General features: G+C 41.0%; 1 protein-coding gene across 3 annotated transcripts in view; it reads left to right on the top strand.

The window, feature by feature from the left end:
* USP42 (ubiquitin specific peptidase 42) overlaps positions 1–15,174 on the top strand; it is a 44,255-nt gene that overhangs the window by 14,350 nt on the left and 14,731 nt on the right. For all 3 annotated transcript variants that reach the window (XM_086373859.1, XM_086373858.1, XM_086373860.1), the window contains exons 4-8: positions 10,194–10,304; positions 11,958–12,060; positions 12,771–12,838; positions 13,517–13,587; positions 14,609–14,691. In XM_086373859.1, coding sequence (XP_086229985.1) covers positions 10,194–10,304; positions 11,958–12,060; positions 12,771–12,838; positions 13,517–13,587; positions 14,609–14,691 — 436 coding nt within the window. The remainder of the gene's footprint in view (positions 1–10,193; positions 10,305–11,957; positions 12,061–12,770; positions 12,839–13,516; positions 13,588–14,608; positions 14,692–15,174) is intronic.

Raw genomic sequence — 15,174 nt, 5'->3', positions numbered from 1 at the left:
TTGATAGGAATTTTTTTAAACCTATATCTCAGTTTGGGGAGAATTGACATCTTTATTGTGCTGACATTTCCAATCTGTGGATGTGGAGTGTCTCTCCATTTATTTAGATCTCTAAGTAACACTGTGTTACTTAGTTAATCAGTGTTAATCAGTGTTGCATTAGCGATCAGTCACTCAGTCGTGTCCGACTCTTTGCGACCCCATGAATCGCAGCACGCCAGGCCTCCCCATCCATCACCAACTCCCGGAGTTCACTCAGACTCACGTCCATTGAGTCAGTGATGCCATCCAGCCATCTCATCCTCTGTCATCCCCTTCTCCTCCTGCCCCCAATCCCTCCCAGCATCAGAATCTTTTCCAGTGAGTCAACTCTTCGCATGAGGTGGCCCCAAAGTACTGGAGTTTCAGCTTTAGCATCATTCCTTCCAAGAAATCCCAGGGCTGATCTTCAGAATGGACTGGTTGGATCTCCTTGCAGTCCAAGGGACTCTCAAGAGTCTTCTCCAACACCACAGTTCAAAAGCATCAATTCTTCGGCGCTCAGCCTTCTTCACAGTCTGACTCACACATCCATACATGACCACAGGAAAAACCATAGCCTTGACTAGACAGACCTTTGTTGGCAAAGTAATGTCTCTGCTTTTGAATATGCTATCTAGGTTGGTCATAGCTTTCCTTCCAAGGAGTAAGCGCCTTTTACTTTCATAGCTGCAGTCACCATCTGCAGTGATTTTGGAGCCCAGAAAAATAAAGTCTGACACTGTTTCCACTCTTTCCCCATCTATTTCCCATGAAGTGAAGGGACCGGATGCCATGACCTTTGTTTTCTGAATGTTGAGCTTTAAGCCAACTTTTTCACTCTCCACTTTCACTTTCATCAAGAGGCTTTTTAGTTCCTCTTCACTTTCTGCCATAAGGGTGGTATCATCTGCATATCTCACGTTATTGATATTTCTCCCGGCAATCTGGATTCCAGCTTGTGTTTCTTCCAGTCCAGCGTTTCTCATGATGTACTCTGCATAGAAGTTAAATAAGCAGGGTGACAATATACAGGCTTGATGTACTCCTTTTCCTATTTGGAACCAGTCTATTGTTCCACGTCCAGTTCTAACTGTTGCTTCCTGACCTGCATACAAATTTGTCAAGAGGCAGATCAGGTGGTCTGGTATTCCCATCCATAGAAGAATTTTCCACAGTTTATTGTGATCCACACAGTCAAAGGCTTTGGCATAGTCAATAAAGCAGAAATAGATGTTTTTCTGGAACTCTCTCGCTTTTTCCATGATCCAGTGGATGTCGGCAATTTGATCTCTGGTTCCTCTGCCTTTTCTAAAACCAGCTTGAACATCAGGAAGTTCACGGTTCACATATTGCTGAAGCCTGGCTTGGAGAATTTTGAGCATTACTTTACTAGTGTGTGAGATGAGTGCAATTGTGCGGTCGTTTGAGCATTCTTTGGCATTGCCTTTCTTTGGGATTGGAATGAAAACTGACCTTTTCCAGTCCTGTGGCCACTGCTGAGTTTTCCAAATTTGCTGGCATATTGAGTGCAGCATTTTCACAGCATCATCTTTCAGGATTTGGAATAGCTCCACTGGAATTCCATCACCTCCACTAGCTTTGTTCGTAGTGATGCTTTCTAAGGCCCACTTGATAGGCAGTGTTGCATAGTTATCAGCATATTTTGTTTTGTTAGTTATACATCTAATTCTTTTATTTTTTGAGGAATCAGAGGCATCGTTATATTTTTAATTTTGGTGTTCATGTGTTTATTGCTGGCATATAAAAATACATTTCATTTTTGTAAATTTTTATATACTGACTTTGCTGACTTCACTTACCAGTTCTAGGCTTTTTTTTTTTTTTTTTTTTGGTGGAGTCCTTGTATTTTTCTATCTAGAGAATCATGCCATGTGTAAATAGGGGCATTTTTAATTACTTTTTACTGATCTGTATCCTTTTTTCCCTTTTCTTGCCGTATTTCACTGGCTAGAACTTCTAGCACTGTGTTGAATCAGTGATCAGAGGTGACATCCTTGCCTGATTTCTGATCTTAGGGGAAGAGCATTCAGTTTGATATTAGCTGTAGGTTTTTGATGTATCCTGTTTATCAAGTCAGGGAAGTTCTTCTCTGTTTCCTTTTTTCCCCCTGTTTTAAAAAGTTCCTGCTTTTTATCATGAAATAGTGTTGATTTTTGTCAATAGCTTTTTCTGTATCAAATTGATATGATCATGTGAATTTTTTCTTTTCCTTATTATGGTAGAATATTCTGGTAGATTTTCCAGTATTGAGTCAGCTTTGTATTTCAGGAATAAACTACATTTGGTCATGATGTTTAATGATTTTTATATTTTGCTGAATTTGTATTAAGGGTTGTTACATCTGTTCATGAGATGTATTGGTCTGTAATCTTTTGTTTTTATACCACCTTTGTTTGGTTTTGGTATTAGGATAATACTAGCTTTATAAGATGGGCTCAATAAAGGACAGAAATGGTATGGACCTAACAGAAGCAGAAGATATTAAGAAGAGGTGGCAAGAATACACAGAAGAGCTGTACAAAAAAGATCTTCACGACCCAGATAATCACGATGGTATGATCACTTACCTAGAGCCAGACATCCTGGAATGTGAAGTCAAGTGGGCCTTAGAAAGCATCACTACAAACAAAGCTAGTGGAGGTGATGAAATTCCAGTTGAGCTATTTCAAATCCTGAAAGATGATGCTGTGAAAATGCTGCACTCAATATGCCAGCAAATTTGGAAAACTCAGCAGTGGCCACAGGACTGGAAAAGGTCAGTTTTCATTCCAATCCCAAAGAAAGGCAATGCCAAAGAATGCTCAAACGACCGCACAATTGCACTCATCTCACACACTAGTAAAGTAATGCTCAAAATTCTCCAAGCCAGGCTTCAGCAATATGTGAACCATGAACTTCCTGATGTTCAAGCTGGTTTTAGGAAAGGCATAGAAACCAGAGATCAAATTGCCGACATCCACTGGATCATGGAAAAAGCGAGAGAGTTCCAGAAAAATATCTATTTCTGCTTTATTGACTATGCCAAAGCCTTTGACTGTGTGGATCACAATAAACTGTGGAAAATTCTTCTATGGATGGGAATACCAGATCACCTGACCTGCCTCTTGAGAAACCTGTATGCAGGTCAGGAAGCAACAGTTAGAACTGGACATGGAACAACAGACTGGTTCCAAATAGGAAAAGGAGTACATCAAGGCTGTATATTGTCACCCTGCTTATTTAACTTCTATGCAGAGTACATCATGAGAAACGCTGGACTGGAAGAAGCACAAGCTGGAATCAAGATTGCCAGGAGAAATATCAATAACGTGAGATATGCAGATGACACCACCCTTATGGCAGAAAGTGAAGAGGAACTAAAGAACCTCTTGATGAAAGTGAAAGTGGAGAGTGAAAAAGTTGGCTTAAAGCTCAACATTCAGAAAATGAAGATCATGGCATCCAGTCCCATCACTTCATGGGAAATAGATGGGGAAAGAGTGGAAACAGTGTCAGACTTTATTTTTCTGGGCTCCAAAATGACTGCAGATGGTGATTGCAGCCATGAAAGTAAAAGACGCCTACTCCTTGGAAGAATAGTTATGACCAACCTAGATAGCATATTGAAAAGCAGAGACATTACTTTGCCAACAAAGGTCTGTCTAGGCAAGGCTATGGTTTTTCCAGTGGTCATGTATAGATGTTAGAGATGGACTGTGAAGAAAGCTGAGCTCCAAAGCATTGATGCTTTTGAACTGTGGTGTTGGAACAGACTCTTGAGAGTCCCTTGGACTGCAAGGAGATCCAACCAGTCCATTCTAAAGGAGACCAGTCCTGGGTGTTCATTGGAAGGACTGATGCTGAGGCTGAAACTCCAATACTTTGGCCACCTGATGCGAAGAGTTGACTCAATGGAAAAGACCCTGATGCTGGGAGGGATTGGGGGCAGGAGGAGAAGGGGACGACAGAGGATGAGATGGCTGGATGGCATCACCAACTCAATGGACGTGAGTCTGGGTGAACTCCGGGAGTTGGTGATGGACAGGGAGGCCTGGTGTGTTGCAATTCATGGGGTTGCAAAGAGTCGTACACTACTGAGCGACTGAACTGAACTGATCTTTATAAGATGTGTTTGGGATATGTTAACTGCTATTTTTTGGAAGAGATTGTATAGAATATTGATGTAAATTTTTATGTAAACATTTAGTGTAGGATCCATCCGTGAAAATATTTTGGCCTAGAGATTTCTTTTTTGGGGGAGTTTTAAAGTTGCAAATTTAATTTCCTTAGTAAGTATAGGGCTATTCAGATTATTTTATTTTCGATGGGTTATGGTAGTCCACTTTTTTGAGGAGTTGGTCCGTTTCTCTTAGGTTGTCAAATTTACACGTTTCAAGTTAATTACAGAATATATATATATTCTCTTGTTTTTCTTTTGGTGTCTGCAGGGTCTGTGTTGATTTACTTGTTTTTGTTTCTGATATTGTTATAAGTGTAAATTTCCCTTTGGACACTGCTTTAACTGTGTCTCCAAACTTTTGATATGCTGTCTTTTCAATTTTTATTTTAACCCTTCAAACCACGGGTTGTTCAGAAGTGTTACTCAGTTTCCAGGTATTTATAGACTTTCTTGTATTCTCTCTATCACTGATTTTTAGGATTTTCCATTCCGCATTTTTTATGATTTCTGTTGTTTTATCTTTTGAGGTTTGTTTGTGGCCCAGGATATAGTCTGTGTTGGTGTATGTTCTGTGAGGCCTTGAAACACATGTGTATTCTGTTGTTGGGTGGGGTATTCTATAAATGTTGATGGAATCGCATTGGCTCTTGGTGGTGTCGAGTTCTCCTTGCTGGTTTTCTGGTTACTTGTTCGGTTGTTGACAGAAGGATGTTGAGGTTTCCAGCTGTAGTTGTGGATTTCTTTGTATGCATTTTCAGTCCTGTCAGAGTTTGAGTCATGTATTTTTCAGCTTTGTTGTTTGGTACAAATACATTTAGGATTGCTTGTCTTTCTGATGGATTGATCCTTTATATAACGTCCTTTTCTCTGATAGCTTTCTTTGCTCTGAAGTCTACTCTATCTGCCATTCATATAGCCATTCCTGCTTTCTTCGGGTTAGTGTTTGCATGACATATATTTTTCCATCTTTTTTCTTTAAGCCTGTTTGTATCACTACATTTGAAGTGAGTTTCTTACAGGCAAAATAGTTGAATCATGTTTTTAAATCTGCTTTATTAATTTAGATCTTTTAATTAGTAAATTTATTAATATTTAAGGTAGTCGTTTATACATTAGGACTCAAGTTTGCCATTTTGTTTTTGTTTTCTGTTCAGTTATTCATTTGTCCTGTCTCTCTGCCTACTCGTGGGTTACTTGAGTATTTTAAACTTACGTTTAAAATTTGTTTTTGTGTTTATGAGTGTATCTCTTTATAGTCTTCTTAGAGGTCCCTCTAGGTTTTCATTATGTGTAGCTTTTCACAGTTTACTCATGGTGTCATTTTACCAATTCAAGGGAAATGCAGAAACTTTACTTTTGTCTCCTTTATTCTTCCCTGGTTACCGTGTAATTAAATATTTCCTTTACGTACATTTAGAACCACATTTAGAGACAGTGTTATAATCCTTATTTCAATTGTCACATAATTTAGAAAACCCAAGAGAAGGAAAGTGTATTTGTCTATATTTTTGATTACCATGTTTTTTTTTCTTCCTTCTTGATGTTCCAGGGTTGCTTTAAAAAAAAAAAAACAAAAAACCAAAAACCCAAATCACTTCCTTTTTGTTTAGAGAGCTTCTGACTTAAGGAAGTCATTCATTAAGTCGTTCCTTAAGTCATCCTTTTAGGGTAGGTCTGCTGGTGACAGATTGTCCTCGTTCTGCTTCTCCTGAAAGCGTCTTAATCTCATCTTACTCCTGAAGGACGTTTCCGCTGGCCGTAGCATTCTGGGTAAAGTCCCTTTCTTTCAGCACTTGAGAATTTTTGTGCTACTTCCTCTGTCCTCCATGGTTTTTGGTGTGAAATCCATTTCTATTCAAGTTTTCTCTTACAGGTAAGGTGGTGTTTTTCTACCACTACTTCCAAGGTATTTTTCTATGTCTTTAGTGTTCGCAAGTTTGATGTGATGTGTCTTGGTGTCTATTTCTTTGTTCTTTTTCCTGTTTGGTGTTTGAATGCTTCTTGAATTACATCCTTTGCCAAGTTTGGGGAAATTCCCGCCCTCGTTTCTTACACTGTGAACCCAGTCTTCTCTTGTCTCCTCTGGGACCCTGACAGCATGTGCGTTAGATCTTCTGTTGGAGCCCCGCAGGCCCCTGGGCTCTGGCCGCTTCTCTCTCCCAGTCTGTTTTGCTCTCTCGTTTAGAGTGCACGAGTTCTGTGTGCATGTTCACTGATGCTTTCCTCGGTCAGTTCCAGTCTTCTCCTTAGCTCATCCACAGAGCTTCTTACTGCGGTTACTGTGTTTTTCATTTCTAAACTTTCCATTTGGCTCTCTCTATCTTTTGTTTCTTTGTTGAGTCTTTCTATGTTGCTTTATTTGTTTCTGGTATATTCATAACTACCTGTTTAGGCATTTTTGCCATGGCTGCTTTAAAACCTTTGTTACATAATTCTAACATATCTTATTATCTTAGGGTTGGTATCTATTCATTGTCTTTTATTCACTTCTCCAGCATTCAGAAGTTCTTGGTTCTTAGTATGAGTGATTTTCAGTTGAAACCGGGACATTTTTGTGTTATGCTATTAAATATTGGATCTTATCTGACCTGTGTTTTGGCTGGCTTTCTCTTGACACCATTCTGGCAAAGGAAGAAATATTAGGTGGAGATAGAAGTCCAGATTCCACACTCAGCCTCTGTTGACATCTGAGGTGGGGGTGGGCTCCACGTTCTTGCTGGATGGGAGCAGGGCTTTCCACTCCCCCCGCCCCCGCCCCGGTCTCCAGGGAGACTGCAGTGGCTTTTTACCACTGGCTGATGGCGAGAGTCCTAATTCTGACACTACCCAGTGGGAAGCTGGACAGATGCTTCTTTCTTTCCCTCTCTTTCTTTCTCGAGGTATAATTCATTACAGTGTTACATGTTGTTGTTCAGTCACTAAGTTGTGACCAATTCTTTGCGACTCCACGGACTGCAGCACCCCAGGCTTCCCTGTCCTTTACTGTCCCCCGGAGCTTGCTCAAACTCATGTCCTTTGATTTGGCGACGCCATCCAGCCATCTCGTCCTGTGTTGTCCCCTTGTCCTACTGCCTCCAGTCTTTCCCAGCATCAGGCTCTTTCTGAGTCAGCTCTTTGAATCAGGTGGCCAAAGTAGAGCTTCAGCTTCAGTTCAGTCATTCCACTGAATATTCAGGGTTGATCTCCTTTAGGATTGACTGGTTTGATGCAGTCCAACGGACTCTCAAGAGCCTTCTGCAGCACCACAGTTCAAAAGCATCAGTTCTTCCGTGCTCAGCCTTCTTTACCAGGTGTACAGTATAGTGATTCCCAATTTTAAAGGTTATGCTCCATTTATAAGCACACTTGTACACTATCCTTACAGCTTATTTTATGTATAATAGTTTGTACTTCTTAATCTCTTACTGCCGTCACGCCCTCCCCTTCTCTCTCCCCACAGGTAACCACTAATTTGTTCTCTGTAGCTGACTATGTTACCTTTTGTTGTATTCACTAGTGTGTTGTATTGTTTTGATTCCACATGTGTTACCATAACAGCGTTTGTCTTTCTGTGTCTGACTTACTTAAATTTAGCAGAATATGGAGGGATGCTTCTTTACTACTGGGTTTGGGGGTGGAAGTCCAGGCCCCTCTTTTGATCCTCACTGATGTTGTGAGGTGGGGGTGTGGTTTGTTATCACTCAGCATGGATTAAAGTTCCCATTCCTAATCTCCCTTTTTTTAACTCTACGCCAGAAGCTTTCACTGTGGCATCGTTCCCTGCTTTTATTGGTATTTCCAGGTTGGTGGCTCCTTCTGCTCCAAGTCGGAAATATATGAAGCAGAAAGAAAACCAGAAAACTCACTGCCATGTCATTCCTTGGGCTCTGAAACTGTGAATTTGTCTTTTTCTCTCCACCTTTCCCAGCTTTCTTATGTCTGCTTCATATGCAATGTCCAGAGGGTTTGTTGTTGTTGTTGCACTTAGTGGGAGGAGTAGGAAAAAGTACCACTAGTCATCTGAGAAGTGGAACGGCTCATCTTTGTTTTCGAAAGATGTCTTCCTGGGGGATGGAAATCCTGTGTGACACTTTTCTCTCTATGCGTGAGAGTTGTCGCTCTGCGCTCTTCTCTTGCTCGTTTCCAACAAGTCTCTTGTCAGGTTTACCTTTGTTCTTATACACGTCATTTATTTCCACCTGCTTTAAATGTTTTGTTTTTATCACTGTTATAAGTAGCCTTCTGTTTGGGTTTTGTTGAAGTTGATAGAACTTAAATTTACTCTTTGCGTTTGTATGCCTTTTCAGTCATTAAAAAAAATGTTTATTATAATTGTGCTAAGTCACTTCAATTGTGTCCAACTCTTTGTGACCCTGTGGCCTGTAGCCCACCAGGCTCCTCTGCCTGTGGGATTCTCCAGGCAGTAGTGGAGTGGGTTGCCATGCCCTCCTCCAGAGGATGTCCCCAACCCGAGGGCCGAACCCGTGTGTCTTACAGCTCCTGCGGTGGCAGACAGGTTCTTTACCGCTAGCATCACTTGGGAAGCCCCCATATTTATTAACATTAATAAATTAACATTTGTAAGAATTATTATAATTACTATATGGTTAACGTCTTTACTGTACATTCTGTTAATTTGGGGGGTCAGTTTTATGAGTTTTAATACAGGTACAAGTCCACGTAAACCACCACCTGTCAGAATGCACGACTGTTCTGCCGCTCTTAAAACTGCCTTGCGCTGGCCCTTGGAAAACAGTCATCTCTTAAAATATTTGTCCTGTCTCTTCTCCTTCAGACTCCAATTGCATGTGTACTGGGGATAGCTGGAGGTGGTCCCATAGGTCACTGATACGCTTTTTTGTTCTTGTTATTTTGAGAGGTGTTCTTTTTTTTTGAGGCTTGTGTTCCATAATAGAGAACCTCTGCTGCTGAGTCTTCACGTCTGCTGGTCTTTCCTTCTTTTGTTTCTAATCTGTTATTAAATCTACTTGTTGTGTTTTCCATCTCAGAAACCCTACCTTTCATCTGTAAAGTAGATTTGGTTTTATTTCTGTGTCTCTCCTTAACATGCCCTTTTTTCTACATCCTTGAGCATGGAAATACATATATATATATATATAAACTGTCTTTTTTTATTGTCCTTGTTTTGAGGACATTTCCAGGTCTGTTTCTGCTTATCTGCTCCCTGTTATTGGTCTTTACTGCATTATTGCATGCCTTGTGCTCTTCGGTTACAATTTTATATTGCTGGGTGCTAGATTTTCTTTTTATTCCTGTAAATATTTTTGAGCTTTACTCTGGGACGCGGTAATGTTAACTGGAAATAGTTTGGACCTTTTGAGACTTTACAAGCTGTGTTAGGCAGGACCGAGCTGCCTTCAGTTTTAGGCGTTTCTTGAATTCAGTGTCATTGGCTTTTGGGGCCGCATGATTCTTCATTGTAGAGGCTGCTTACTGTAGGGTGTTGAACAGCATTTGTGGTCTCTGCCCACTAGATGCCAGCAGCACCACTTAGTATGAGCTAAGGTGGTTTTCATATTTTTAAAAAGCTGTTAAAAAATTACAACAGAGACCTCTGTATGTGGAAAAGCTAGAACACTTGAGATTTTGAAAGGAGACATTCCTTTACTGTTTGAGACAAATGGTAGCATAAGGAAAGAAACTTCTAACTTCTCTAGTATAGACAATAGTTAAGAGCACAGGCTTCAAAATTAGAAGGGTATGATTTGAGCCCAACTATGTGCCTGCCCCTTAATCACTATTTGGCATTGGGCAAATTTTAACTCTCTGAACCTCAGTTTCCTGTCTTGTAAAATAGAGCCAATATACATTTATCACTTAGGTTTGTTGGAGAATTAAATGGAAATGAGTAAAAGTATATAGCTCAATAACAGGACACATAGTTCTGTTATCCTTGTTTCAGGAGTGTGCTTGTGTTATTTATAATACCCCTTGGTGTACATACAGTGTCATATTTTGCTAACTTGGAGGATTATCATCTGTTATCTTTCAGGTCATGCAGAAGGATTTTGCATGATGTGTACAATGCAAGCACATATCACCCAGGCACTCAGTAATCCTGGGGATGTTATTAAACCGATGTTTGTCATTAATGAGATGCGGCGTAAGTATCCTCTGTAGTAGTTCATATGAATATTTGTTAGCCAGTTGGTCTTAATGATCTGACTGGTGAATGATGAGCTCCTTAGGTATTGCAGCAAACAGTTTATTGTGTATGAATATGTCTTTAACAAATAACAGGTTTTTAGCAAACCATTTATTATGTCAAAACATTTTGAAACCTAAAGCAAAAGATGACAATATAGTAAAGAAGGTGGTATTCAGTTTGATATATAAACAAAATAAAAATTATAAAACCCATAAATTTGTTAATAAAATTGATAACTTTTGTAGCATTTTTCCTAGATATTTGGATTTCTATGCTGAGTAATACTAACTAACTATTGTCCCACCGATTTCTTTAAATAGTTTTCAGTTAGCTTTAATTCAATAAATAAGTATTAACTATACATAGTGACAGGAATTATCAAAATAAAGTTAATTATATTCTTAAATAACATTTTATACTCAGAACTTAGCAGATTTGTGGATAAATTTCACAAGTTTCTATATAATTTTTAATGACTTTACAATCTCCTCTTGCATTATAATGATTCTGATAGGTTGCATGAAATTTTTTATGCACTTTCTGCATGTTTTTTGCAGTAAGCTTTTGTATTATTTTAATTAACTGAGTTGGAATAAAAAATGCTTAAAAATAAAAACCTGACTCTTAATCTGGTATCTAGCTGGGTAATTATAGGGATGGATAATTACACAGTGACAATTTATAATCCTTTTGCCTAAAAAGCTGCTGAGGATAAAGAAGTGTTATCTTGGCCTTTGGTACTATTAACAGGCTAGAGAAGACCATGAAAATTTTTTTTTAAACATTGCTGGGTCTTAGCAAAATTTTAGCCAGGGGTGATTTTGTTTGTTGAATTATATGTCTATATTACATATACTGATATGCACATGTATACAGACATGGACACATATATGGCAGACATAATTAATTTTTTTAAACCTAGTTCTTTAAGAGAATGCTATTGGTGTGTGTATGTACATACATCTACGGACACACCCCCCCCCCAACTCTAGACATATATGGTTAAATAATGAAATTGTCATTTTTGTAGGTCAGAATTTGTGGGATGTGGTCAATTTCATATGATTCAAGTTAATACATATCTATATATTCGTTCACATAAAATTATATGAATATTTATACATCTGTATTGTTTTTCATTGTCATTTTGGCTTGTGGCTATTTAGTCAATTAGAAATAGGACTGAGATGTTGCTGTGCAGTGGAGAATATAATATGTTCTCTAGGTTATTGGAATAGAATTAGGTAGGTTCACACTTTGTGTTTTATATAGATTCTCTTAGGGAATTCTAGCACCCAAGTTAAGATATGTGCACTAACATAACATTTGAGACAAATTTTTGAAACAATAACAGCTAAAGTTGAGTTTATTCAAGATCATTTTATTGCTGAAGACAGTCTCTGGGCTCTCAGAAACTCCAGCCCATGTGGGCTTTTAGCGGTCTGTAGGGCTCATCCTAGGTGTTCTCAGGGGGAACTTATTAATGCTGTTTCCTCATAAAATAGTTATCTAACCAGTATACTGTCATAAGATACAACCTCGAGGGGGAGGACAGCCTGCGCGTATGATAGGTGATGATAAGGCTTTGTCTTTCCTCAAATTCTACAGGCATAGCCAGGCACTTCCGCTTTGGAAACCAAGAAGACGCCCACGAATTCCTTCAGTACACTGTTGATGCTATGCAAAAAGCATGTTTGAACGGCAGCAATAAGTGAGTCAACACAGCATCAGTCGCCCGCCGCCCCACCCCGGCCGCCCTGCTGGCTGGCGGAACTCAGCGCGGCCTTCCAGGAGGGGTGCGCCGCTCCCTGTCAGCTTCACCTTTAGACTTTGTGCAGCCTCTTCCTCAAGTGGTTTGCCTTATTTTCAAATGGTTGAAAGTTTAAAAGGTGTACTTCCTATCTCTAGCCTTTGAAATCTGTGTTTGTTCCCTTTGTCATTGGGGTCAGTTACCAATCCCTGCAGTTTCTTCTTTAAAATCTAAACGTGGGCTCAGGAGAAGGATGGAGAAACAGACACGTCGTAGCCCACTTGCTGTTGCTTCGACACCCCTGGCAGGCCTGCATTCCCTTCCTGCGGCTGAGGGGCCGGGCGCTCAGTGTCTGGATGGTGCTGGGCTGCAGAGCAGGGTCCTCACACTTGGGTCCCAGTCCTGCTCTGGGTGACTGCCTCTTGCTGCCTGCTTCAGGGCCAGAGTCCTGCCCTGATTTCCGAATCCCTTCTTAATACCATCCGACCGCTTCTCCTTGCCCCAGACATCTTTGATTGGGCAAGGCTGTTCTCTGGCTGTCCCCATGTCGTGCGACTCTCTTGCGTGAATTCTCATTCTTTTATGGATGTACATGGTTTTAGCATCAGTTACAGCACCTCTTATTTTTGCAGAATGCTTCTCTCATCTCACTCTTTGATTTTTTTTTTCAGATTGGACAGACACACCCAGGCCACCACACTCGTCTGCCAGATATTTGGAGGCTACCTAAGATCTAGAGGTAAACTCTTGGTTTTAAAGGTTGATAACTGTGGTCTGGCATGTGGTGTAAAAGGATGCAAGGGCTCCGAAAGGCTTAAGAAGGGCCCGTGTGTCTCCCTGCTGGCCCAGACTCCCATCCCCATCCTCCGTCAGCCCCTGGCCCAGCCTGTGGTTATCCTCCCAGGAGCTTCTTGTGCTTGAACAGCCTGGGTTCTTCTCACACCGGAAGCTTTCTAGCGTTTTCCGCACACGCAGGTCTAACACGGCCTTTCGCGGTTGCAGTAGTGCTCCGTCCAGTCACCAGGGAGCTGTGGGTGGTTTCTGACTGTCGTCGTCGTCACCACTAGTGCTTTATCGAGCACCCGCGTCTACACGTAGCTTTACGTGCACGTAAAAGTGTACGCACGACAATTAGTTACAATTTTTGTATCGAAGGATATGTGATTTCAAATTCTGGTTTTGCCATATTGCTCTTCCAAGAGGTTATACCGGTTTACACTCCGGCCAGCAGTGTGCGTGCACCAAATCAGTGGCTCCCACTGTGTAGTAGGAACACGTTTTGCCCAGTCTGATAGACGAGAAAAGTACCTTATGGTTTTTGTTTTACAAGTGTGTGTGTGTGTTCTGTCATTTCAGTAGTTGATATTGCCATGCTGATTATACTTTGCTTATCCTTTGTGTTTTATTTTTATTTCAGTCAAATGTTTAAATTGCAAAGGTGTTTCAGATACTTTTGATCCCTATCTCGATATAACTTTGGAGATAAAGGTAAGTTTGGTAGTTGTGGTGGTAGTCAAGTTAAACAAAAATTAGTCATAATTTATTTATAGTTTATTTATTTATAGTTCTCTTACAATTTAGACTACACTTGTTAGAGAATATGAATTGAAAACTTTAATATGCTAAGACTTAATTAGAGGAGCTTATTGAAACTTTGTATTAGGCATCATAAAAAACTTAAAACATTGAATAATTTTATTAAATGTTTGACCTTTATTAACATTAAAGGGTTAATGTTTATTAACCCTTTGACCTTTAATCTTAATAAAACCAGATTATGATGCCTATATCAGCCAAATTTAGGTGGTGGTTATTTCTTTAGAAACTGTCTTTTGCTTCTTGCATTTTCCGAACTCTCCCATTTTTTGTTGTCTGAAACTTTTGTTTTTCTGATCTCAAGTGTGGTACATGCTAACGATAAAAATGAGAAACGCTGCAGAGACATGTGTGAGCCTGTCCCCCAGAATGAACACTGCTAACAGTGTGATATAAACTGCTCCAGAGCGTCTGTTTGCTGTTGGCACTGACGGGATTACCCCTTCAGTCTGTTGGGCCACTTGCTATTTTCACTCCATTTTGCTGGGCCTGCTGCGTGTCGTGCGTCAGCCAGTTTCCATGCCTGTTTCCTTCCTGGTAGATACTTTGATTTTGTCCCTGTTTTATGCTACTGTAAATAATGCTGCGGTGGGCAACCTCTGTTTTTTTGTTTTGGCCACACTGTACGGCTTGCAGGATCTTAGTTCCCTGACCAGGGATTGAACCCAGGCCCTCGGCAGTGAAAGCACGGAGTCCTAATCACTGGACCACCAGGGAATCCCCTGTTGTTTTTTTTTAATTGGGGGTGGGGAGGGCAATAGCTTGGTGTGCACATGTGTAAAACTGAACACTATAATGAAAAAAGCCTTTTTACATAAAATTTGCGCTTGGCTTTATCCTCTGGAGGCCTCTCTTCTTTTGCTGACAAGCGGCGGTGAGTGGTCACGTGCTCTCGGTGCTCTTCTGTCCCCAGGCTGCTCAGAGTGTCAACAAGGCCTTGGAGCAGTTTGTAAAGCCGGAACAGCTCGACGGAGAAAACTCGTACAAGTGCAGCAAGTACGATGGCGGTGCTGGCGGGTGGGGAGGGCAGGCTTGGGGTGACAGGGCTTGGCGTGTCTGCCTGACCGGCAAGGTTCCTGTGAGCTTCCAGGACCACCTGAGAGGACCCTGGCTCTGTTCCCCGAGGGCCAGGGCACCCGAGTCTCAGTGTTAACACTCCTTAGACCCGGGGGAGGCGGGGCCTCAGTCCTGGGGAGCTGGGTGGAGGGGAGGGGTAAGACCATCCACACGTTAGTGCCCCCGCGTGTGAAGGTGCCTGGGGTGGCACGTGTGTGTCACAGCATCTCCAGGGACCCCGGTGTGAAGGGTTGGGGCGGGTGGAGCATTGCTTTCTCCCAGAGCAGTCAAGGATCTCTCTCTTTCATGGTTGTTTCCCAGGATTTGGGGCAGTACCTGCCAGAATCCTCAAGTTTGAGTAGTTCTGTTGTTTCCCCATGAAGTCAAGAGGGCCTATTTTAAGAAAGCCCTGTTTCTTATGGT

Source organism: Bos grunniens, chromosome 25, assembly GCF_055505025.1.
Source record: "Bos grunniens cultivar Pamir isolate PY7600 chromosome 25, Bosgru_T2T1.0, whole genome shotgun sequence".
Taxonomy (NCBI): Eukaryota; Metazoa; Chordata; class Mammalia; order Artiodactyla; family Bovidae; genus Bos; species Bos grunniens.
This window is presented reverse-complemented; position numbering and strand designations above follow the sequence as displayed.